The 24,926-nt window shown below is 53.6% G+C and overlaps 1 protein-coding gene across 13 annotated transcripts; it reads left to right on the forward strand.

The window, feature by feature from the left end:
• Window positions 1-3: 3 nt before the first annotated feature.
• Window positions 4-24,748, forward strand: Pcnx3 (pecanex 3). 13 transcript variants are annotated; one of them, XM_048458013.3, is made up of 37 exons: window positions 4-102; window positions 483-1,721; window positions 2,077-2,264; window positions 2,482-2,581; window positions 2,702-2,741; window positions 2,835-2,930; window positions 3,144-4,271; window positions 4,724-4,847; window positions 4,928-5,106; window positions 5,256-5,360; window positions 5,535-5,625; window positions 5,963-6,098; window positions 7,800-7,960; window positions 9,214-9,367; window positions 9,629-9,661; window positions 9,887-10,058; window positions 10,159-10,269; window positions 10,608-10,699; window positions 10,858-10,967; window positions 11,131-11,236; window positions 11,325-11,417; window positions 11,530-11,680; window positions 13,608-13,752; window positions 14,255-14,432; window positions 15,564-15,672; window positions 15,792-15,921; window positions 16,346-16,404; window positions 16,506-16,721; window positions 17,366-17,619; window positions 21,506-21,736; window positions 21,896-21,999; window positions 22,235-22,382; window positions 22,470-22,700; window positions 22,784-23,058; window positions 23,531-23,664; window positions 23,745-24,043; window positions 24,119-24,748. In XM_048458013.3, exons 2-37 carry the CDS (start codon window positions 1,569-1,571, stop codon window positions 24,311-24,313), a joined length of 6,231 nt encoding a protein of 2,076 aa, XP_048313970.1. In that variant the 5' UTR covers window positions 4-102; window positions 483-1,568; the 3' UTR covers window positions 24,314-24,748. The 13 variants fall into 13 exon arrangements, with proteins under 13 accessions (XP_048313970.1, XP_085549655.1, XP_048313973.1 ...); XM_085693529.2 differs by lacking the exon at window positions 4-102 and having other exon boundaries at window positions 737-873; window positions 998-1,721; XM_048458016.3 differs by lacking the exon at window positions 4-102 and having other exon boundaries at window positions 1,059-1,721; window positions 5,963-6,068.
• Window positions 24,749-24,926: the final 178 nt, after the last annotated feature.

The raw sequence follows: 24,926 nt of genomic DNA on the forward strand, positions 1-24,926 counted from the left end.
GACGCGGGCGGGTTGCACCGCTCCCCTCCCGGAGGCTCCCGGCGGCTGGGACCGGGAGTTCCCGGAGAGATTGGCCAAGAGAGGTAGAAGGCGGCGGGCAAGGTAGTCCCGAGCGCCCCCCTCCTACACACCATCACAACTCTAAGGAAAAGCCTTAGGTTAGGTGCTCCGCTGCTCAGGGTCGAAGGGGGATCTCTGTGAAGTCAGACAACAGTCCTTGGGTCTGAGTTCTCATTAGCAAAATCGCGCTTGCGATTGCCCCCAAATCTGAGTCTGGCCTTGGCTATGAAGTTGCAGGACTCTTTAAGCTTCGTTCTTTTCATATACGAAATAGCAAGATACCCTGCTTTGTTTGCAACGTTAGAGGGTATAGGCATAGAGATGATTGGACCTTCAGAATTAGCTACACTCAAACTCTTGGAACCATTTAAAATTCTCTTCCCCGAGAGACAATTCGCTTTTTCGTGTTCTTTCCCAAATAGGCAGAAACCTGAAGCTGTTGTTCTGCCCGGGATTGAATTCAGAGCAGAAGAGCCTTCAACAACCTTTTCGTTGGTTAAACTCACTTGCCTTGTGTCTGTGACTTTAAGAAAAACTATGCTATCCTGTTCTACTACTCAGGCCTGTTCAGGAGGATTCCCTCTCGGCTCCATCTGAGCTCTGACCCGGAAGTAGAGGGGGCGCAAGCCCCGCGACGACCACGACTTACAGTCTAGCACTAAGTGGGGCAGCACAGGTTGGGGGCATGACCCGGTAACGTAAACTGGAAGTAGCCGTGTGGAATCCCAGTTCCAGCTCTCCTCCGCCTCCTGTCACGCATTAGAAAAGCTTTGCGCCAATCATTCCGCCGTTATCCAATGACGAGTCGCTCAGGTGTGCGCATGCGTCGAGCCGCTTCCCAGATTTGGGTTCTGGATTCAGACTGCGCCGACGCCTGAAACACCTCTGCGTCCACTCAGTGCGCTCCTTCTCTGCGCTTGCGCACTTTTGCCGCCAGGTTTTCCTTTTCCGGGTCCCGACTGGTTCTAACGGGCGCATGCGCCAATGCAGGCTGGCAGCTCGCGGCTCCTTCTTCCGGCCTCCCCTTTGCGCCGGCACCGGTAGAAGCGGGGCGAACGCAGAACCCCAAGAGAGTGACCTGCGACCCCGGAAGTGGACCTCAGGGTCCCAAGGCATTCCCGGGTTCGGAGCCAAGGGAGCAATCACCAGCACTCCGAGAGCACCCACTCCACGCCCACCTCTGGATGCCGCCGACGGGTGCCCAGTCCGTGCCCTGCGTCTGCCTTCCAGCTCGGCCCTTCACCACAGTTCTGGGCCTCTGGAGGGGGCCCAGGCCCCGCCTCTGATGCAGCCCCACCTCTTGATCCCGGCCTGAGCCGGCTGACTGCCGGGGCCGGCCCCGCCCCCTGCCCGTGCCCTCGCCCCACCAGTCCCCTCCCCCTCTGGGGGAGGCCATGGCGTGAGCTCTCGGTCAGACCCCGGGACCCTCGGGCGTCAGGCGGGGCATGGGCCGAGGGCCGCCCTCATGAGGGTCCCGGGAGGAGGGCGTGCGCAGCAGCGGCTGGGCCATGGGGTCTCAGGTGTTGCAGATCCTGCGCCAGGGGGTGTGGGCCTCGCTCACCGGCGGTTGGTTTTTCGATCCGCATCAGAGCACCTTCTCCAACTGCTTCCATCTCTATGTCTGGATCTTCTTGCTCATCTTTCCCTTCCTGCTGTACATGGTGAGAGCCGGCCACCACCTGTAACTACTGCGGGAGGGAGGGCAGCTGGGCAGGGGCGGGCACCACGTCTCGAGCCCTGGGGTCTTAGAGTAAGACTAGTCACTGGAGAGTTTGGGCGTGTGTAGTGGGAAGACCATGTCTTTCCTGCGTGGGGTTACCTTGAGCGCCTCATTTAATCTGTTTCTCCGGTTAGTCAGAAAACTGCTCCTTTACAGGGTCTTTGTACTGTTGTATGAAGTAATATGGTGAGAAGTTTTGTGAACCAGGGAATCTTAGTCATGACAGTGGTTGTAGGTGCCCCCTCAAGGGAGCAGGGCTTCTGTGAGAAGGGACCGAACTTACCTGTCACCTCCAGGTCCTGCCCCCCAGCTTGATGGTGGCTGGAGTATACTGCCTGGTGGTAGCTGTCATCTTTGCTACCATCAAGACCGTGAACTATCGCCTGCACGCCATGTTCGACCAGGGCGAGATTGTGGAGAAACGCAACTCTACCATGGGGGAGCAGGAAGAAGAGGCTGCCCAGGGGGACAGCAGTCTTCCCAGGTGGGTAGGGCATCGGCTACCCCAGTGATTGCTGTTTCTCTGTGCCTGTGTCTTGGAACTTAGAGGGGGCAGAGGGAATACTGGCTCTGAACACTTGTTGCCATCAGTCTTAGAGCTGTCAAAGGGGGCCTTGAGGAGGAAGGAGCGTTAAGGATGGTGAGAAAGGGTAGAGAGAGATTAGCTGGGAACTTAGGCTCCGCTCTTCCCTGTGTTGCAGGGACCCTGGTGTGGAGATGACAGTGTTCCGGAAAGTGAGCTCCACACCCCCTGTGCGCTGCAGTTCCCAGCATTCTGTGTTTGGTTTCAACCAGGTTTCGGTGCGTAGGCCCAGCCTTGGGCTTCTCTCCCTGCTGTCCGTGCAGCCAGTCCCTGTTGTGGTCCGGTTCCAAGCCTGCTTGCTCTGTTGTTCATCCGTGCTTTCTCCTCTCTCTTATCAGGAACTGCTGCCCCGGATGGAGGATTCTGGACCCCTCAGAGGTAGGTGGCCGCTGTTCTGGGCTGGCTTTTGGTGGTGTGGAACAGGAGGACCTAAGAGGACCCCAGGTGACGTCTCTGGTGCTGTGGTTATAGACATCAAGGAACTGGTCCGGGAGCAGGGCAGCAACAACGTGATTGTGACCTCTGCCGATCGAGAGATGCTGAAGCTCAGCTCTCAGGAGAAACTGAGTGAGTGGGCATGGTAGGGAGGCGTCCAGCAGGAGTACCAGATAGCTTGCGCTTGTACCATCCTGACTTTGTCTGCGTTGTACACCTGAATGGCATCTCCTTGGTGTCCCTCTCCTGGTCTTCCCCTTGGGAAAACAGGGCATGAGATTCCCTTAACCTCTAGTCGCCTTTGCCACACCCCTTCTCTCATTCCATCTTCCTTTCTTCTGACAGTTGGAGACCTTCCCCAGACACCCCCAGGGGTTGTCCCAGACCCCTCTCTCCCCAGTACGGACTCTTCCGAGCGTTCTCCCCTGGCTGGAGATGGTGTTCCCTGGGGTGGGAGCAGTGTGGCTGACACTCCCATGAGCCCCTTACTGAAGGGGAGCCTCAGCCAGGAGCTAAGCAAGAGCTTCCTGACCCTGACGCGGCCTGACCGGGCCCTAGTGAGGACCAGCAGTCGACGGGAACAATGTCGAGGAACTGGAGGCTACCAGCCCCTGGACCGGAGGGGCTCAGGTGACCCCACGCCCCAGAAAGCTGGCTCTTCAGATTCCTGTTTCAGTGGCACTGACAGGGAGACTCTGAGCAGCTTCAAGAGTGAGAAAACCAACTCTACGCACTTGGACAGCCCCCCTGGCGGGCATGCCCCTGAGGGCAGCGACACAGACCCTCCCTCAGAGGCTGAGCTGCCTGCCTCCCCAGATGCTGGGGTCCCCTCAGATGATACACTTCGTTCCTTTGACACAGTCATTGGAGCAGGGACGCCACCGGGCCAAGCTGAGCCGCTCCTGGTTGTGCGGCCTAAGGATTTGGCCCTGCTTCGACCTAACAAAAGGCGCCCTCCCATGCGAGGACACTCCCCACCTGGCCGTGCCCCAAGGCGACCATTGCTGGAGGGCTCAGGCTTTTTTGAAGATGAAGACACCAGCGAAGGTAGTGAGCTGAGTCCAGCATCCAGTCTCCGGTCTCAGCGCCGCTACAGTACTGACAGTTCATCATCTACTTCTTGCTACTCCCCTGAGAGCTCCCGGGGTGCAGCAGGGGGTCCTCGGAAGCGGCGGGCCCCTCATGGGGCTGAAGAGGGAACTGCTGTGCCCCCTAAGAGACCATATGGGACCCAGCGGACTCCCAGTACTGCCAGTGCCAAAACTCACGCACGTGTGCTAAGCATGGATGGGGCAGGGACTGATGTCTTAAGGGCTCCCCTGGCTGGCTCCAAGGCTGAGCTGGAGGCCCAGCCAGGAGTGGAGCTGGCTGCTGGTGAGCCTGCTGTGCTGCCTGCTGAAGCCCGCAGGGGACCTGCTGCCAACCAGCCTGGCTGGCGGGGGGAGCTGCAGGAGGAAGGTGCTGTGGGAGGAGGTGAGTGTTGGTCCCAGAGGTGAGGGTGAGGGAGGAGACCTGTAAGGGTTGAGTTTGGGTAAAGGGCAGGCTGTAACAGACCTAGGCAGCATCAGCTTAGCCTCCATATCAGGAGGCAGATGGATGTGGATTTAGTGGTTAACAATGGTGGGCCACACCTCTTGGGTCAGCAGAGCCCAACTGCCTGGCTCCGGTGGTGAGCACCTGAGCATCTGTTTCCTAAGGACATCATCTTCCGCACTCAACCGTCTACCCACCAGTGGGGCAGGGCAGATCATTGTCATCCTTATTTCCAGATGAGAAAACTGAGGTGTGGCTGACTACAGATGCCCTGACAGGGTTCCTGAGACCAAGTGTACTAGGGCTAACCTTTAGCTCAGTGCTGGAGCACCTGTCCCAAGTCCATCCCATCCAAGCCTGTCACTTAATGTTTGGGGCTTCTTTCTGGGCAGCACCTGAGGACTCGGGTCAGCGGGAATGCACAAGCAACGTGAGGCGGGCTCAGGCTATCCGGAGACGACACAATGCAGGCAGTAACCCTACCCCTCCAGCCTCTGTCATGGGCTCACCACCCAGGTGAGCATCTGCCCCCTGGCTGCAGGGCATAGGGGCCATCTGACTCCTCCTGGTGCTAACTTAGGGCTTCTGCTGTCCAGCAGCCTGCAGGAGGCTCAGCGGGGCCGGGCTGCTTCCCACTCCCGGGCACTGACTCTGCCTTCTGCTCTGCACTTCGCCTCTTCTCTGCTGCTCACCCGAGCTGGCCCCAACGTCCACGAAGCCAGCAATTTTGATGACACCTCTGAGGGTGCTGTGCACTACTTCTACGACGAGAGCGGTGAGCTCTTCCCCAGACAGCCTCGCACATCCTCTGTGCTTTGCACGGCGTCTGTGGCTGCCCCTCGCCAACAGCACTGTTGGTCTATGATTTCTCACCTGGCTCTGTGGCAAGTGCTTTACCTGTGCTGCCTGATGTCATCCTTGCAGCATCTCTGAGGTGTGGGTGTCAACATCCCTGCTCTGCTGATGAGGAAACCAAGGCACACCTGAAGCCACAGGCTGAGCTAGTGGTAGAACAGAGCCGTATCCAAGGCAGGCTGACCACAGGGCCCAGGCTTTTGATCTTTAGGCCCCTTCCTCTCTAACACTTGGTCCCCAGGGCTGGGCTGTCACGGCAGGGGACATATCACAGGGCTCCTCCTCATTTGTTGGCCCTGATGCCCAGTTAGATCAGTCCTTGACAGTGCTGTTGTACTTTTGTCCCAGGTGTGCGGCGGTCATACACCTTTGGCCTAGCTGGAGGTGGCTATGAGAACCCTGTGGGGCAGCCAGGGGATCAGGCAGCCAATGGAGCCTGGTGAGTGTCCAGGCTGGGCTTCCGTGGGCCTGGTAGGCTGCCTTTCTGGGGAGCACCTGAACCTGCTGTTCTTGCTGTGGTGGGACAGCACAGGCTATGAGGGGAAGGTGATAAGGACACTGGGGCATGATGCCAGGCTTCCAAGTCTAGGAAGCTTAGTACTGGCTTTCTGGAGAGGAGAGCAGAGGAAACATGGCTTTCATATGTAGGACAGAGCCTGCAAAAGAGACACTTCTTGAACTGTGGACTTCCCAGTCATGGGGCAGACAGTCCCTCTGCCTGGCCTTGTCCCAGGGTTTGTCCATAGCCTTGAACCTCATTGCTGCTGTACCCACAGGGACCGCCACTCACATTCCTCCAGCTTCCACTCAGCTGATGTGCCTGAAGCCACAGGAGGCCTGAACCTGCTGCAACCCAGGCCGGTGGTTCTTCAGGGTATGCAGGTGCGCAGGGTGCCCCTGGAGATCCCAGAGGTGAGCAGCAGCTTTGAGAGGTGTGGAGGGAATGGGACAGGTGCATGTAAGCAGAAGACTAAGGGTGACCTGGGTAGATTGCCTAGGCACCCCAGGAGGGATAGATCACCCTCAGGAAGAGCTTGTAACCCCATCTTTAATGGCTGGCAGAGGTTGCACAGGCTTGGAGCTGAATGGCTTCTGAAGTCCTCTGTTTGTTTACTCTCTGAATGTGTCTGGTGTGTACCTCTCTGGTCCCGAAGCAGGAGCAGCTAGCAGCGTAATGGATGTTTACAAAGATACTTGTAGAAATGGCAGTTCAGTTTGTCCTGTGCCTGGCAGTTTACAGGTGTGATTGCCTGAAGTCACCTGTTAATGTGCCTTATCGCGGCATGGTTATTGATGGTGTCCTTTTTTACTTCTAATAGATTATCACTTACACAATTATTCCGGTAGTAACAGAAGTAAGTAAGAATGCATGAAACATGACCTCACCTATTGTCTCAGTTTCTCCAGAGACTGTGGCAGTACTACATGAGCCCAGGAGTTGAAGGCCAGCCCTGACAACATAGTGGAATCCTCACAACATCACCCAAATATATTCTCAGAGTTCAGAGAATAGTCCTAAAGGGATTAACTCAAGATATTTAACACCTAAGATCACAGATGACCTTGAACACTGCCAGAATCCACCATGTGCTAGTTTGTGTGTTTATGTGTGAGATAATGGGGATTGAATGCTGGGCAAACATCTATCAACAGGCTATTTTCCCAGCACCCTCTTATTTTATTATTATTATTTTTTAATCTTGAGACAGGGTCTCACTAAGTTGATGAGGCTGCCCTGACCTCACTTTGTAGCACAGGTAGGCCTTGTATTTGGAATTCTCCTGCCTCAGCTTCCCAAGTACCTAGAATTATAGGTCGTTGCTGCCAGACCAGGCTACGTTTTCTTGACTCATTTATTTTATGTAACCGTTTCTGTAGAGTCTGCAGCATCGTTCTTGCTCTCCATGTAGTTGTCATTTATGGAACAGAGCTGTGAAGCTTTGGGCTATCCATTGCGTCCTGCAGATGTTGCGTGTGCGTGCCTCTCTCTCTCTCTTCGTTTTTCTGTTGTTCTCTGGGTGTATGTGTTTGTGTGTGTGTGCATGTATACGCATACAGGCATATTACAGTGTGTGTGTGTGAGAGTCAGTTTTCTCTTTCTACCATGGGGTTCAGGGATTGAACTCTAGGCTATCAGGCTTGTGTGGCAAGTACCCTCTGAGCCATCTCAACAAGCCATGAACACTTGTTGAATGAAGGGTACATCCAGCCTAGAGAAGCTAAGTGCTTTTCTCTGGGACATTCAGCTCTAGCCTGTCTTCAGAACCAGGTGTTGTATGTTCCTGAATGCGGTTGTCACAGTGACAGTGGTGGCCCCATGTTGAAGGAGAGATCACTTATGCTAGGTCCTAAGGGTCAAAGTAGAGATTCTGCCTGAGTGGGGAACATGGACATAAGACTTGGTGACTCTGGCACCTGGCATCCGCTGTGTCCTAGGAACCTAGAACTAGGAGCAAGCCCTTCTGATTGAGTCTGAGCAGGCCACAGGGCCACTAGACAGTGTGATCTTGGTGTGTTGAAGTGCATGCTCAGTCATCTTACCAGTGTTGGGGGAGGGATGATGATAGATCATGGGGGTGGCGGGGCTGATGGCCGCGGCTGTGGGGACTGCAGTTTGACCTGCTGGACCAGGACTCCCTGCACGAATCCCAGGAGCAGACACTGATGGAGGAGGCGCCACCCCGGGCCCAGCACAGCTATAAGTACTGGTTTCTTCCTGGCCGTTGGACCTCTGTGCGCTATGAGCGTCTGGCCCTGCTGGCTCTGTTGGACCGGTGAGTACCTGCAATTATTATTTACTAATCCCCAGAAAGCACTGAGACTCTGGTCTTCCAAACTCTGACCTATGGAGATGGTCATGCTGTCAGAGGTCCTGAATGGCTCAGTTGCTGGAGGCTGCATTGGATTTTTTTGTTTTGTTTTGTTTTTGGTTTTTGAGAAAGGGTCTCATAAACCAGGCCAAGTTCAAATTTGCTATGTAGCTGAGGCTAGCCTTGAACTTGTGGTCATCTTGTTTCCACCTCTCCTGTGCTGAGGTTACTGGTGTGCTGTACTACTGTACCTGGCTTGATTTGGTTTTGAGACAAGGTCTTGTTTGTAGCCTAGACTGGCCTAAAATTGGCTCTGTACCCAGGCTGGTCTAGACCTCCAGTGATCCTTCTGCCTCAGCCTTGAAACTTGTAGAACCGGAGTCCTGAATCGCTGCCTGACTGCAGTGGCTTTCTTTGGGCTCCTGTGGAGTATGAAGGGGTTGGGTCCACACAAGGTTACCCTTCTCTTCAAGCCTTTCTCAACACAAATGGTTCCTTACTGTGTTCCCCTTCCAGGATCAGCTTGTCCTTCCTTCTGTTCTATTTGCCTGAGTGCTGTAACCTAAATAGGTTCATAAACTTGGTTTTCTCAAAACCTTTCCTGGGGGCTGGAGAGATGGCTTTGTGGTTAAGAGTACTGACTGCTCTTCTAGAGGTCCTGAGTTCAATTCCCAGCAACCACATGGTGGCTCATAAACATCTGTAATAGGATTTGATGCTCTCTTCTGGCCTGCAGGTTTACATTGCAGGTCACTCATATATATAGTTTAAATAAATAAACTTTATAAATTATTAAAAAAAAACTTTCCTGTTTTCAGAGGAGAAACAAAGGCCAGAAAGTCAGTCAGATAAAGAAGTCAGATGACTTTTGTTTGCCATCAAGGAGTTAGGCCTAGATCCCACTAGATTCCACAGCCTGGCTTCCTGTCTATCACCCTTGTTCCCCTCCTGTCATTGGGGACAGGTGGGGTGCTGCCCATGTCCACATCATGGCATCCTGCTGTGCACACACTGTACCTCATGTCAGCATGAGCAGAAAGTGGACGTAGCCTGTGACCCAGCTAGATGGTTTTTCAGAGCAAATGCAACCTGATCTTTTCCCTGTGAGATCTGGCTTTTCAGATGCCCAGAGGTGGATCTTTAGGACAGAGTCCTGTCTCCCCAACTTCTTAGAAACTGGGGTGGGAAGCCGTGCCCTGACTCACATGTCTTTGTAGGACAAGGGGAATAATGGAGAACATTTTTGGCGTTGGACTGAGCAGCCTCGTGGCCTTCCTGGGATACCTGTTGCTGCTCAAGGGCTTCTTCACTGACATCTGGGTCTTCCAGTTCTGCCTGGTTATCGCCTCCTGTCAGTACTCCCTGCTCAAGGTCAGGCCTGGCTCCCTGAATCCTCTGCTTTCCTGGGCCATCCTTTCCCTTATCCAGGTCTGAGGGGAGGTATAGATAATCTGATTAAGGTCCCCAATAGCCAGCTACCCATCTGACAAGTACAGACACTAAGACTTAGCACAGTACAGGGTCTTGCCTTGGTCACTTACTACTGCCCAGTGGTAGAGCTGGTCAGTCTTAGTGCTTTCGTTCTTCAGTGGGCACCAGTTCTTGTTGCCAACATAACCGTGTCTCTTCCAGAGTGTGCAGCCTGACGCAGCATCTCCCATGCATGTGAGTACCTGTGGGGCAGTGCTCTGGCCAGGAGGCCGTCAGAGGGTCTGAGACCAGGTGCAAGGTCTTGGTGGGAGAGGGGCAGAGTTCCCTGACCACCGCTTTGCTCCCAGCTTTGCCAGTTTTCTATCTTGGATGTGACCAAGCTGGGGTGTGTTGACTATGTGCAAATGCCAGCAGGGTGGTCAGCAGGGATGCCCAGTTCCTCACTGGCTCATTCCCTAGGGCCACAACTGGGTGATTGCATACAGCCGGCCTGTCTACTTCTGCATCTGCTGTCTCCTCATCTGGCTGTTGGACGCCCTGGGCACAGCTCAGCCCTTCCCACCAGTCTCCCTCTACGGCCTCACGCTCTTCTCTGCCTCCTTCTTCTTCTGCGCCCGAGATGTGGCCACTGGTGAGGCGGGGCAGGGCGGGGTTGACCCAAGGGAGTGAGTTTGGAGGGTAGGCCCGGGGAGGCTGGCAGACTGACTGGACTTCACTCACCCTCTGAACAGTGTTCACCTTGTGCTTCCCGTTCGTCTTCCTCCTGGGCCTCCTGCCCCAGGTCAACACCTGCCTCATGTACCTCCTGGAGCAGATAGATATGCATGGCTTTGGAGGCACAGGTATTGTGCTCACGGGTGGCTTAGGTGGCAGGGGACAGTGTGGGGCCAGGAGGGTCCACAGATTGGGTCTACAGCTCTAGCTCTTACAGAGCCTCCCCTGCATCTCTATTCTGGCTGCAAGGGCCCTGTCCTCCCTTCCTCTCTCTCTCTTTTTTTCTCCTCTCCTCTCATCTTTCCTTTCCCCAGGCAAGTGGTTTCAGCCCAGAATACTAGAAACTCTGAGGGCTGCTTGGGGGAGGGAGATCTTCTTGTGGGAATTGAGGATCAGTGGGACATGATGAGTTGGAGATACCCATAGTGCAGAGCTGGGTTTTTTACCTACTTCTCCCTGCTCACAGCTGCTACCAGCCCGCTCACTGCGGTCTTCAGCCTCACCCGAAGCCTGCTGGCTGCTGCCCTGCTTTATGGCTTCTGCCTCGGGGCCATTAAGGTAGTGGTGGCCTACAGGATCTGGGCTTGCTGAGCCCAATGGGGTTGTTGGGACAGGGCTATGAATTGGGTTCAGCAGTGGCTTCTCACGTGGGACACCCACTGTCTCTCCCACACTTACCTTCACCACCCCTGACCAGCATGGGTTCTCTCCTTTAGACACCTTGGCCGGAGCAGCACGTCCCTGTCCTCTTTTCAGTCTTCTGTGGCCTCCTGGTGGCACTGTCCTACCATCTGAGCCGGCAGAGCAGTGACCCCACTGTGCTCTGGTGGGTGCTGCATGTGCCTATTTATGTGCATACATGTGTACTCTGAGTGTGTGTGTATGTGCATGCCTGGAACTTAGGCAGTCAGTGCATGTGCCTGGGACTGACAGAATCTGTGTAAGGGACAGTAGCACTTGCCTTGGTCTCTGACTTGTCTTCCCTCCAGGTCTCTAGTCCGGAGTAAGCTCTTCCCTGAGCTAGAGGAACGGAGCCTTGAGACAGCCCGGGTGGAGCCCCCAGACCCACTGCCAGAGAAGATGCGCCAGTCTGTGGTGAGGGATGTGGGATTCTGGCTGCTCTGAACCTGGGAAGGGCATGCCCATAGGGCAGGCAGTCAGATTGTTTCTCCTGGCTCTGCAGCGTGAGGTCCTGCACTCCGACCTTGTGATGTGTGTGGTGATCGCTGTGCTCACCTTTGCCATCAGTGCCAGCACCGTCTTCATTGCCCTGAAGGTTTGTGTGGTAAAAGTCATCCCCCTCTAGACTCTGATAAGAGTCTGCTGGGCCTAAGGGCCCTCTGGAGCCCATCTCAGACTGAATTGAGCCTTTGGCCTCTCTCTTGCAGTCAGTGTTGGGCTTCGTGTTGTATGCACTGGCAGGAGCTGTGGGCTTCTTCACACACTACCTGCTGCCACAGCTCCGCAAACAGCTGCCCTGGTTCTGCCTCTCCCAGCCTGTGCTGAAGCCACTGGAATACAGCCAGTACGAAGTGCGAGGTGAGTGCCTCCTGCCCTCTTCATCCCCATTGCCTGGGCTGGGCAGAGTCAGGTTGGAGACATCCAAATGAGAAGTATGATCCTCTTGGCTGAGGGTGTCAGCAGAGGACATCTGGTGCCCATACTGCTTTCTGACTCTGTCTATCTGTGTCTTTCACTGTTTGGTACAGTTTCTTCTAGACAGGGTTTCTCTGTAGCTGTGGAGCCAGTCCTGGAACTCACTCACAGAGATCTGCCTGCCTGTCTCCCGAGTGCGGGATTAAAGGCGTGCACCACCACTGCCTGGCTCTTCTATACTCTTAGCCTGTGCACTGCCTTTCTCCTGCCTTTCTGCTTCCATTCTAATGGAAGAGGAATTCCAGCTTTTAAAAAGGGTTTTCATAGCCTGAATTGCCACCTGTGGGTCAGAGCCATCTAGTGCTTGTTGCTGGCAGTATTTTTTAAAAAGTCTTCCAGACTGTATTTTAAAATATTCTATATGGTCCACAACTTCAGTCCCAGCACTCGGGAGGCAGAGGCAGGTGAATCTCTGTGAGTTTGAGGCCAGCCTGATCTATAGAGAGAGTTTCAGGCCAGCCTGGTCTGCAGAGTGAGCTCCAGGCCAGCTGGGATCCATAGTAAGGCCCCGACTCAGAACAAAGAGCTCCTCTAGCCTCTACTTAAACATATTGGTTGGTGGGGCTGGAGAGGTGGTTCAGCAGTTAGAGCACTGGCTGCTCTTTCTGAGGACCTGGGTTCAATTCCCAGCACCCAGGTGTTGGCTCACAATCTGCTGTTACTCCACTTCCAGGAGGTCTGATGACCTTCTCTGGCTTCCAAAGGCACTGCACACACACGGTGCACAGACATTCATGCAGGCAAAATATCCATACATATACATTTTTAAAAAAGACTCTTGATTGGCGATACAAAGGTCACATTACTTATTGCTTTATTAACAGAATTTTGTGTGTGTATAAACAGACTGTGCACATGTGGTGGTCAGCAATCTTCAGGGTTGGTTCCCTCTTTTGCCCTGTGCTCCTGGGACTTGAACTCATCAGGTTCGGGGCCTGACTGTTTTGCCACCCCTTGTCTTCCTTTATAAACTGTTTTTTGAGTAATTTTTTAAATTTTTTGAGGGTATATCATTTTCACTCTTCCCCCTCCTCCTTCCAACTACTCCCTTGTGCCCTTCCTCCTGCTAGTTCTTTTTTGGTTTTTCGAGACAGGGTTTCTCTGTGACTTTGGAGCCTGTCCTGGAACTAGCTCTTGTAGACTAGGCTGGCCTCGAACTCACAGAGATCCGCTGCCTCTGTCTCTCAAGTGCTGGGATTAAAGGCGTGTGTCACCACTGCCTGGCTTCATGGTCCATTTTCTTTAATTGTTGTTACACATACAGCCTGCTCAGTTCATATAATGTTATTTGTATGTAGCTCTTGATTTATCTGAAACAATGGGAAATTTTATCCTGGTACAGCATCCCCATTTGTCTTCCTCATTAGCTTAAACCAAGAAAGCTTGCCCCTCAGAAGGTTGTGCTGCTTGGGGTCATCATGACCCCCTCAGCCTATTCTATATAACCTTTGCATATCTCTGGTGGGTCCCTAAGAGGCTTTTGTTTGTTTGTTAGTTGGTTGTTGTTGTTGTTTTTGTCTGGTTTGTTTCCACAGACTGCAAAAACAGAGCAAATCTCCCCACCCCCAAGCCTGTGACATGCTAAGTGGCATATGGAGCCCCTGCCCTGCTGGGCTCTTCATCCTCATTCAGGGCTGTCAACAGTGTTCCTCCTCATTAGGCAGACTCTCCAGGAGCCCAGGACAGCACAGCTGCTCTGCCTACCTTTCGGGGTGCTTACTGACCCTGTGGTGGATCATCCTCTGGGCTCCAGAGTATGGGCCATGTGGAGAACCAAGTGCTAGTAGACAATTCCACCTTCCTGTTGCAGGTGCTGCCCAGGTGATGTGGTTTGAGAAGCTCTATGCTGGCCTGCAGTGTGTTGAGAAGTACCTCATCTACCCTGCTGTGGTTCTCAACGCGCTCACAGTGGATGCTCACACGGTTGTCAGCCATCCAGACAAATTCTGCCTCTAGTGAGGACCACTCATTCCCCTCTCTCATTTTCTATCTCCTTCCTCATCGATTCCCACTGAGGAATGGGTAACACCTAAGCAAGGCAAAGTAGGATCCCGGCTCTTTTTTGTTGTTGTTGTTTTGTTTTGTTTTTTTGTTTTTCAAGACAGGGTTTCTCTGTAGCTTTGGAACCTGTCCTGGAACTAGCTCTTGTAGACCAGGCTAGCCTTGAACTCACAGAGATCCCCCTGCCTCTGCCTCCCCAAGTGCTCGGATTAAAGGCATGTGCCACCACCACCCAGCAGGATCCTAGGTGTTAATGAGCTATCATTTGGAGCAAATGTGTCCCCTATCGTATCATTCAGAGATACTGAACCTAAGAATCACTGGCACAGGAAAGGGGGTGCTATTCTAATCAACAGCAGGTGCCTAGGGTTGCATTCAGACATATTGGTGAGAGACATGTGTCTGCCCACTCCTCCCTAAGGCCCTGCCATGTCTGAATGCCTGCCCCACCCACAGCTGCCGGGCATTGCTGATGACTGTGGCTGGGCTGAAGCTGCTCCGCTCAGCCTTCTGTTGCCCACCCCAGCAGTACCTGACCTTGGCCTTCACCGTCCTGCTCTTCCACTTTGACTACCCTCGGCTCTCGCAGGGCTTTCTGCTCGACTACTTCCTCATGTCCCTGCTCTGCAGCAAGGTAAGCTGATGGCTTTGACTGGGACTCCAGGTTGACCAACATTCAGAGCAGAGCTGTTCAGAGAGGGAGTGTCCCTTGGGTCTGCTGTCACGCATTGCTTCAGTTGTGTGCCTTTGCAGTGGCCTGAGGAAGGGATTCCTCCACCTCTCCCTGCAGAAAGCAGGTTGAGGCTTGAGGGTAACTTGCATCAGGCCCTCATGAGAATTGGTGGCTAGTGTTGAGCTTATAGCCAGCTTCCTCAGGATCAGCAATGTCAAGTCCTGACCTTGTCACCAGGATGTTGTAAAGCCTCTGAGCTCTGCCCCTCTACCAGCCCCCATCAGAGCCCAGTTCAGAGCTGAGAGTATGTATTTTAGGGACTGGGTGTATAGCTATTCTCTTGGGCCTTGGGTTCCCCACTCAGGTTTGGGGGTCATGTTGATCAAAGGATCACTCTGCACATCATCCTGAAGGCCTACCATCTACCATGGTACTGGGACTCACAATTGGCTCCTGAATAGTTTTCTCATATTTGATTTTTGTTTGCTGGCAAGCTTCCGTACTAGGTCTCCTCCTGCTTTTATTTATTTGCTTGAATTTGAATTCAGAGCTTTGGTTGTGCTGGGTAGGCGTTCTACTACTGAGCTGTTCCATCAGCCCTCTTGACTTCTTGAGATAGAATCTTACTGAGTTACATAGGCTTACCTGAACTCAATCTATAGCCCAGGCTGCCTTCAAACTTGTAATCCTTTTAAATATGTGGAATTATTAGAAACTTGGACCACCAGGCTTGACTTAGACCCCTCTGAGGGTAGGGCCTAGGATCATCTCTTGAAATTCTCGTTAGTGACTGAGTGACATGACCTGAGAAAGTCGTTTACCTTCTCTCCCTTTATCTGAACTGGATCATCCCTATCTGTGAACTGGGGAAAGGAATAGACGCTCGCACTGCCCTTGTGGGAATTAACTAGTGCATGTTCTTTAGAGCAAGTTAAAAGTTCCCATGGCTTCAGGTGTTCCAATCCAAGTTGAGAAAGAAAGGGCTGGGAGTATCTTGAAGTTCATCCCGTGGGGCTGGTGTCTGGAGGCTTGGCAGATATCGCCACTCTGTGTGACTTTGTGTCCTGTCACCTCTGTCTTGATGACCTCCAGCTGTGGGACCTGCTGTACAAGCTGCGTTTTGTGCTGACCTACATTGCACCCTGGCAGATCACCTGGGGCTCAGCCTTCCATGCCTTTGCCCAGCCGTTCGCTGTACCACGTATCCAGCTTCCCGCTATTTCTTTGTGGGTGGGATGTGTGTGGAGAGAAGCAGTCTTGGGTTGCAGAGGGAGGAGAGGGAGGCAGAAGGTGCCTGTCAACTCCTTGACTTGTGCCCAGACTCGGCCATGCTGTTTCTCCAGGCCCTGCTTTCAGGGCTCTTCTCTACACCACTCAACCCCCTGCTGGGCAGTGCTGTCTTCATCATGTCCTACGCACGGCCTCTCAAGTTCTGGGAGAGGGACTACAAGTAAGTCTCATGGCAGATAGGATTTGTGGCTAACAAGGAGATGAGGCCTTGGAGTCCTGGCCAGGAACCACCCAGAAAGGGACTCTGAAACCCACAGCAAGGGTGTGAGTGCCACCTCAGTGGAGACACCTCAGTGGGGACACGTGAGGTGAGTCTGGTAAAGGCTAAACAGCACCAGGCCAAGGCCTCAGTGGACGCTCCCTGGCCTTAGAACCCATTCCCCTCCAGGTCCTCCCTCCTGTGGTCCTTTATGAGTCCCTTTATTTCTTTGAGACTTAACCTCCTTACCTGACAAGGGCAGTGATCTGTAACAGGTGGCATCTGCTCATAGCTCAGTGTATGAGTTCAGAGAGAACCAGGTTGGGAACCTGGGCAGAGGACATGCTGCCTGGCCCTGCCTGATACATTGTTACTCTCTGAACAGCACTAAACGTGTGGATCATTCAAACACCCGCCTAGTGACACAGCTGGACCGGAACCCAGGTAGGCAGCCACTTGTCCAGGAGCTTACTGGCAGGGTGTCCCTTGGAGGGTGCCCTCGTTACTTGATACCTTTGCCTGTTTATGTTTGTTTCGGGTCCCAGGAGCTGATGACAACAACCTCAACTCCATCTTCTATGAGCACTTGACGCGCTCGCTGCAGCACACCCTATGTGGGGACCTGGTGCTGGGCCGCTGGGGCAACTATGGCCCTGGTGACTGCTTTGTCCTGGCCTCCGACTACCTCAACGCGCTGGTGCACCTTATCGAGGTTGGAAATGGCCTCGTCACCTTCCAGCTGCGTGGCCTTGAGTTCAGGGGTGAGCCGTGCAGCTGAGCTGGGGGGTGAGAAGCAGAGTAAGCAGGGCCTGGGCTGGGACACATTGCAAGCTCTCAGGCTGCTGGGTGATCTCAGGCAAGATTCCCTTCCTTCGTAAGCTTGGCTTTTCTAGCCTGACCATTTGCTTTCCACGACACCCCACCACCTGCACACGCCACCTTTGACCTCATAGGGAATCCAAGGATTACTGCTGAAAGCTGAGGTCCTGAGCCCTTACGCCAGCTTTAGACTGCTCTGGGTCTTAACTGGGTCCCTGACAAGCACCATGCCAGCATTGTGGGTAGCTGGTTCCTTGCTCTCAGGAGCTCACACGTGTTTTGGGCCAACATGGGACAGGTCCCTTCAGGGCAGTGAGAAAGACTCCAAGCACAGCATGTGAGCACCAGGACCTTGAGAAAGTCACGTTACAAATTTTGTTCTTAGCCTCGTGAAATGGGGCAACTGAACTCATTTCTCTCTCTCAGTTGAAATTATGAGGAGAAAGGGTCTCGGTTAATCCACTCAGTTAGTAACCTTTACTCAGTGTCTTAGGGTAGGAGCTGAGTAACAGTGGCACTGGTCTAGTGCCATGTTGGGCAAGTGGGGATTATCCTCGTGGCTCTGACTGGGCGGTCCCGTCCGCAGGCACATACTGCCAGCAGCGTGAGGTGGAGGCCATCACCGAAGGTGTGGAGGAGGATGAGGGCTGCTGCTGCTGCGAGCCTGGACACCTGCCCCGGGTCCTGTCCTTCAATGCTGCCTTTGGGCAGCGCTGGCTGGCCTGGGAGGTGACAGCCAGCAAGTACGTGCTGGAGGGCTATAGTATCAGCGACAACAACGCGGCCTCCATGCTGCAGGTGTTCGATCTCCGCAAGATCCTCATCACCTACTATGTCAAGGTATGATGGGTGGGAGCTGGCTGGGGTGGTGACCCCAGTGACTAGGAGCATGCTGAGTTCTGTCTGTCGCCTGGTGTGGCGGGAGCCTGTTTTGGTCGAGAGAAACAGAGGACTCAGTTTAAGCGTTCTTCACAGTGCTACATCAGACAGCAGGTCACAGAGGCCTTGATGAACAAGTGTCCAGAGGAAGAGCTCCCCAGTTCATCTTCCAGAAGGCTTGTTTCAGGCCCTGAGTGTGAAAGGCAGCACAGTCATGGATCCCCTCCCAGGCTGGTGGATCCAGCTGTAGCAGTTGGCTAGGGTATATCTTCAGTACCACCAGCTCAGGGCTAGGAGTGTGGTAGAATACATGCCTAGCATGCCTGAGACCCTAGATTCAACTCATAGTACCAAAACCAAAATAAAATAAAACCAGCATCCTTACCCAGGTTAACAGTGATAATGCTTGCTGACAATGGCCATGGGGTACGCATAGGAGCCGAGCAGTGCTGCGTCTTAAAGGTGGGCTCTGTGCTAGTCACCTCTCCTGAGCTGCATAGACTCTACACAAACCTGGAGAAGCCTTCTGCGTCCCTTTGTAGAAACTGACTTCTGCTGTAATTCAAGCATTTGGTAGGACAGCTAGAAGACTGAATTCAAGGCCAGCCTGGACTATGTGAAAGGCTCTCCAAAAACAAAGAAAAAAACACAGCTAGTTAGATGTTTGCCATGCAAGTATGAAGACCTTATTTCAAATCCTGTGAAAACAGGACATAATGACATAACCTGTAATCCCAGAGCTCAGGAGGTGGATATGGAAGGATCTCTGGGGCTTGCTGGCCAATTAGTTTAGCTAAATTGGTAAGTTCCAGGTTCAGTGAGAGACCCTGACTCAAAAATAAGGTGGGAGCAATTGAGGAAGACTATTGATGCCAGTTTATGGTCTCCACGTGCACGCATAGACACAAATTCTCCATGTGCACGCATAGACACAAATGGTTTGTGGAGGTGAAATGACTGGTTGGGGCTTTGGTGTTAGAATGTGACAGAGCCATGTTCTAGGCTCAGACCTGGCATCTCAGTCACTAGGTTTGCTTCCCTTGGCCTGGAGGCTCTGAGTCAAACCAAAGGGTCTTTGAGACCTGTTGGGAGTGCTGGGACAGTGAGGTATAGGAACTCTGAGCAGGGACTTAGAGGTTTTTCAAGTAACCTAGAGCATTGCCTCCTTTGTCCTAGCTCAGTTTAACCCTTGAGAAGCAGGGACTTGCAGGCTTGCGGGATAAAAGAAACAATAAGGTTTTGTGGCTCTCAGAAGAGGGGCACTGGGGGAGTCTTTTAGTCACTGTTGTGTTGCTGTGAAGAGACACCATGACCAAGGCAACTTAGGAAAGCTTTAATCAGGGCCAGCATTTAGAGTTCGAGAGGGCAAGTCCGTCATCATTGCAGGGAACAAGGTAGTGGGCAGCAGCTGAGAGCTGATGTCTTAGCCACATGGCCAGGACTTTAGAGACCTCAAAGTCTACCCCTGTGACGTATCTCCAGCAAGGTCACACCTCCTAATCCTTCCCAAACAGCTCACCAAGTGAGAACCACACATTCAAAGCTGTGGTTCTTTGGCTCTGCAGGCCATTCTCATTCAGACCACCAAAGAGAGTGATGGCTTGGTGGTCACAGTCCAGACCCTACATGCTCTTAAGACCTGCTCTGAAGCTGGTCACCTGCTGGGGCTAGGTGAGCTGTCCTCACTGAGGTGTCCTTTAAGGCCGACTGTCCTTTTGTCCCAGGCCTCCCTGTGGGCCTCTTCGGTGGCATGTGTTGAAAAAAACCGAGAAACTGTACTTCCTGTTGTTCCTTCTTCTCCTCCCAACCACTTTCAAGGAAGAATTTGTAAGGTTATGCTCACTCTCCACTTGTACTAAGAAACAGGCCAGAAGTAGTCCAGAGGTTCATTTCTAACCCCAGACCACTCAGTTGTCAAGGTCCTGTCTACCTTCCTGGCACCTCTGAAGAGGAGTGCTTTTGTCAGGGTACCCACTGCTTCCCATGAGTCACATCAGACTTAATGTACCCTAGACTGCTGTGCACCAGGTCCTGGTCAGGCATAGGCTGGCCACTGAAACGTGCATGGCCTGGTCAGCTTTACTGTCCCCTCAAGTTCCAGTTTGCCTTAGCCTGGGTACCTGAGAAGCTGGGCAGAAACAGCTTGGAGATGTGATGAAGGCGCGTAGGAGTAAAGCTTGTAAGTCAGGGGCAGGGCTCAGGTAGCAGCTGTGCTAGGAGCCCAGGCCATAGCAGTGTTTGGACCTTTTAGAAGGGCCAGACCAGACCCTGTCCTTCCTGTGCAGCTTTGGCCGTGCTAAGGTACTTCTGCTCACATTTTGCTCTTTCCGTGGGCATTACTTAATAGTGGGTAACAAATAAAATACAGTCTCTGGGCATAGAGCCACTGCTTCTAGCCACCGTAGCCAAGCTTCATATTCAAGGTCTTAGTTTTTGCATGCTATGTTGCATTCTTTAGTGGACCTTGGGAGAGGTGGCACTTGTGTGATGTGGCCCTGTCACAGCTGAAGAAACAGCTTTCAGACCTCATATAGGCAGTCAGCCAAGTACAAGAAGGCACCATGGTCGTGAGGCCCATGCATGGTATGTGCAATGTATCCAGGCAGCATTTTGGGTACAACCAACTACAGAGGAGCTCTTACTAAAAAGTCTTGGACTTTAGTGTCATCTTGAGAATCACTCCGAAGGCATGTCATAGAACACAATGACAGTGTTAAAAATTAACTGCATTAACACATGCCAGACCAGCTCCTCTCTGACCCAGAAGCAATGCTGTTAGGGTTTTCTCAGGGGCTACAGTGGTACCTTGACTTAAGCAATACTCTCTTGGCAGGAAGGTCAGTCTGGAGACCAAAGCTCACTCATTCAGCTCCTGTTCCTTCCTTTTCGTAAGATGTAAGCAGTAGCAGGCCTTCACCAGATTTCCTTGTCATCGACTTGTGCCGAGGCCACATCTGTGTAGGGATCTAAGGGACACACCTACACCCCGTGTGCTCCACCTGGGGAGCTGCTTGAGCTTAGTTCTTCCTAGCATATACTCTGGCCATTTTGCCCAAGACAGCCTCCCAATGTCCTACCACAGTACCCTGCTGAGCTCCCTATTTCCTAAGCACACGTGTCCATGGCCAGCTGTACCACCCTCCTCAGCCTGGGCTTCAGTGAACCTTGGCAGAGGTTCCCCACGCTCACCAGGCAGATGGCCAGCTCCATCAGCTTCAGCTCAGGGTGGCACATGGAATCCCCATAACCTCACTGCTTGCTAGCTGTCCCCCTCCCCAGAACTGTTCTCCACTTGCCCAGCCAGCAAGGTGTCTTAAGAATAGCCAGACACTCTGAACTTTGATACGAAGTGCATGCCTCTGGCTTTTTCAGAGAAGGTCTTATGTCATAGTAATTTGCCGAAAGGGACCCGTGACCCAGGTCATGTAGGTTCCCTGGGCTGTAGGCAGCACACTGTCTCAGCCTCTGACCTTTCTGGTCCTGAGACCTAGATGTTACACAGTGTCTTCACACTCCAGCTCCATTTGCCCTTTTAGGTGGCATTGGGCAAGACTCACCTGTGTGAGCCTCTATCCCCTTCCAAATGGGCTGGGTTCTAGGGATGGCAGGAGGAGGACAGCAAGCAGATCTTCTACCAAGTGTGGGAGCCCTCTGTAAGTGGTGCCTACTGCTGGCTCTTACTTTGGTCCAGGAGAGGAGTCACTTGCCTGCTTAGCTCCAGAGAGCTGGGCTGAGCTGTGGAAACTGCATCGTAGGAAGCATTGTAGCTCAGGCTGGAGTGTTTGCTCGCCATTGCAGGGGTTTGGGGATGGAGTTGCACCCCTGACACCTGTCACTCCTCTCCCAGAGCATCATCTACTATGTGAGCCGTTCTCCAAAGCTGGAGACCTGGCTGAACCATGAGGGCATCACAGCTGCCCTACGGCCTGTAAGAGCCCTTGGCTACGCTGATTCAGACCCTACCTTCTCACTGAGTGTTGATGAAGACTATGACCTTCGCCTGTCTGGCCTCTCGCTGCCATCCTTCTGCGCTGTTCACCTTGAGTGGATCCAGTACTGTGCCTCTCGGCGCACCCAGGTCAGGCTACCATTCACTTAGATCTGCCCCTCCCCAGACTAAGGACCTGGACTTCCTGGTCACTCCCTTCACACCTGGTGACAGTCTAGACTCAAGCCCCAACCCCAAGTTCTCAGTCCCACACTGAACTGTGCTCAGACTGGGGTCTTTGTGCCATAGCCCGTGGACCAGGATTGGAATTCACCATTGGTCACATTGTGCTTTGGCCTGTGTGTGCTGGGTCGCCGGGCCCTGGGGACAGCCTCACACAGCATGTCTGCCAGGTGAGTGCCCACAGCCAGGTGGACCTGATGCTCTCCCTCTGTCCTTCTCTGAAGAGCTCTACATTCCTGTTGGCTGTGCCTCTTGGTGCGTTCTTGTCTTACACGGACAAGACTCTTACCAGTCCTGGCCTTGCCCACTCTTCACTGCTCTGAGGGAGAGATTGACTTCCTTGGCAAGATGGGGAACAGTCCCTTCTGGCTTTCTCCCTGTTGCTAATGTCTTCTCCCCATCCAGCCTGGAGCCCTTCCTCTATGGCCTGCATGCCCTGTTCAAGGGGGACTTCCGCATCACCTCCCCGCGTGATGAGTGGGTCTTTGCTGATATGGACCTGCTTCACCGAGTGGTGGCACCTGGGGTTCGCATGGCCCTCAAGCTTCACCAGGTAGGGAGGAGTGTGCCTGGGCAGAGTGGACAGATGAAGCCATTTCCCAGGCCAGCAGCTCTGGACTCGTCCTCTCCTCTCTACCAGGACCACTTCACGTCTCCTGATGAGTATGAGGAACCAGCAGCCCTGTATGACGCCATTGCAGCCAATGAGGAAAGGCTGGTCATCTCACATGAGGGCGACCCTGCCTGGCGCAGTGCCATCCTCAGCAACACACCCTCCCTGCTGGCACTGCGCCATGTCATGGACGATGCTTCTGATGAGTACAAGATCATCATGCTCAACCGGCGCCATCTTAGCTTCCGCGTCATTAAGGTGGGGCAGGTGGTCTTACCCCTCCTTGCTTCTCAGGCCCTCCTTGGTGTCACTGCCCTGACCTTTGGTGTGACCCTCCGCAGGTAAACCGAGAGTGTGTGCGTGGGCTGTGGGCTGGGCAGCAGCAGGAGCTGGTGTTCCTGCGCAATCGCAACCCTGAGCGTGGCAGCATTCAGAATGCCAAGCAGGCACTCCGCAACATGATCAACTCTTCCTGTGACCAGCCACTGGGCTACCCCATCTACGTGTCACCTCTTACCACATCTCTGGCCGGCAGCCACCCCCAACTGCGGGCGCTGTGGGGTGGCCCTGTCAGTTTGGGTGCCATTGCCCGATGGCTCCTGCGCAGCTGGGAGAGGTGAGTCCTGGCTGCCACCCCAGCTCTGAAGCTTACTGTGGGCCCGATGCTTTGGATTCCAGGGTAGCAGGGGCACAGAGAGATGAGTGGCCCTCCAAGGCCACAGAAAGGAAGTACTGGAGTCAACAAGCTTAGACCCCGAGAGATGACCCTTTACCCAGAGAGGTCCTCTTTCCCCTAAGCAAAAAACTTTAAAAATGAGGCAGCAAAATCTCTTAAGAGATGAGGATCCTTGGGAATAGAAAAAGACAAGATCTCCTGAGTAAATTGGGAGTATGGGGACCTTGGGAGAGTGAGGGAGGGGGGCAGAGAAAAATGTAGAGCTCAATTAAAAAAGCAAAGCAAAAAACAAAAAAAAAAAACAAAAAAAACCCCCTGAGAATCCTGAGGCTCGCATGTGAGGTCCCTAGGGTTCAGGAGACTCTCCTCAGCCCTGGCCTTCCTTTCACACTTGTTCTGCTTTTCCACCTAGACTGCATAAGGGCTGTGGCGCTGGCTGCAATAGCGGTGGGAATGTGGATGACTCGGACTGTGCTGGGGGTGGTGGCTTGACCTCCCTCAGCAATAACCCCCCCTTGGCACACCCCACACCTGAAAACACAGCAGGTAAGCAAGCAAAGCTGGGCTGGACCTGTGTGTGAGGCTGTAGCCCAGCTGATGCCTTCGCTCTTATCTCTCTCCTACAGGCAGCAGTGAGCAGCCCCTCCCACCAGGTCCTAGCTGGGGGCCACGGCCTTCTCTCAGTGGCTCTGGTGATGGGCGGCCCCCTCCTCTGCTGCAGTGGCCTCCCCCTCGGCTCTCTGGACCACCCCCTGCCTCACCTGCTCCCACTGAGGGTCCCCGGCCCTCAAGACCTCCTGGCCCTGGTCTCCTCAGTTCTGAGGGGCCCAGTGGGAAGTGGAGTCTGGGGGGTCGGAAGGGACTGGGAGGATCTGATGGGGAGCCAGCCTTAGGGAGCCCCAAAGGAGGCACCCCCAAATCTCAGGTAAGGGACCTGTGGGAGGATGAGATCCCAGAGGCTCAGGTCTGCTTGTCTGCTCATCTGCCCTCCTTTCCACAGGCCCCGCTAGACCTCAGCCTCAGCCCTGATGTCAGCTCTGAGGCCTCACCTGCCAGAACAACCCAGGACATTCCTTGCTTGGACAGTAGTGCCCCTGAAAGTGGCACACCCACTGGCGCCCCAGGTGACTGGCCTGTCACTGTCGAGGAACGAGAGAGCCCAGCTGCCCAGCCCTTGCTGGAGCATCAATACTGAGCAGTCCTGACCTCTACTGGGTATCATCCCAGGACTCAGTAACTCGGACTCTGCTGGACCACAGAAATAGACTGACTGGCGTCTGCACCCTGATCTCTGGCTAATTCAGGTGGAGTCAGAACTGAGTTGAGCAGACTCTCTTCCTGATCCATGGCCTGGATGCCCCAAAGTGAGGCAGGAGCCTCCTAGCCAGGCCCTAAGAACCAAACCCATGGGCTGGTCCCTCTTTGAGCCCATGGTCAGGACTGACTTTGCCCCTGGGCCTGCACTGCCTCCAAGGCTGGTTTCTTTAGCCCGGACCTGGGACCTGACATTTGGCGAGGGTGTACCTGGGACCTGACGTATGGCAAGGGTGGTTTCGTTCCTTCTTTTTGTCGTTTTTCTTTTTCTCTGTGCTTCAGAGACACCAAATTAATAACACTATTTTTGATTTTGGTTGGCAGTTTCTTTTATGTGGGACTAGGTGAGGTTGCTAGAGGTAACTAAGGTAGGGAGGGTGAAGGATATAGGGTTAGTCCAAAGTGGGGATCAAGTACCGAGGGTTGCCTTCCTCACCAGCCTGTCTGCTTTTCAGACATTCCTGTATGTAGACAGACTCCAGGCCTAGTGTTTC

This window comes from Myodes glareolus, chromosome 7, assembly GCF_982192425.1.
Source record: "Myodes glareolus chromosome 7, mMyoGla1.1, whole genome shotgun sequence".
In the NCBI taxonomy this organism is placed as follows: domain Eukaryota; kingdom Metazoa; phylum Chordata; class Mammalia; order Rodentia; family Cricetidae; genus Myodes; species Myodes glareolus.

Excerpts from the sequence above, each read along its gene's own strand:
- Pcnx3 (XM_048458013.3), top strand. The coding sequence starts at position 1,569 with ATGGGGTCTCAGGTGTTGCAGATCCTGCGCCAGGGGGTGTGGGCCTCG. Across the intron at positions 11,681-13,607 it reads CAGCCAGTACGAAGTGCGAG|GTGCTGCCCAGGTGATGTGG; the intron begins GTGAGTGCCTCC and ends TTCCTGTTGCAG. Across the intron at positions 16,405-16,505 it reads ACAGCTGGACCGGAACCCAG|GAGCTGATGACAACAACCTC; the intron begins GTAGGCAGCCAC and ends TTCGGGTCCCAG.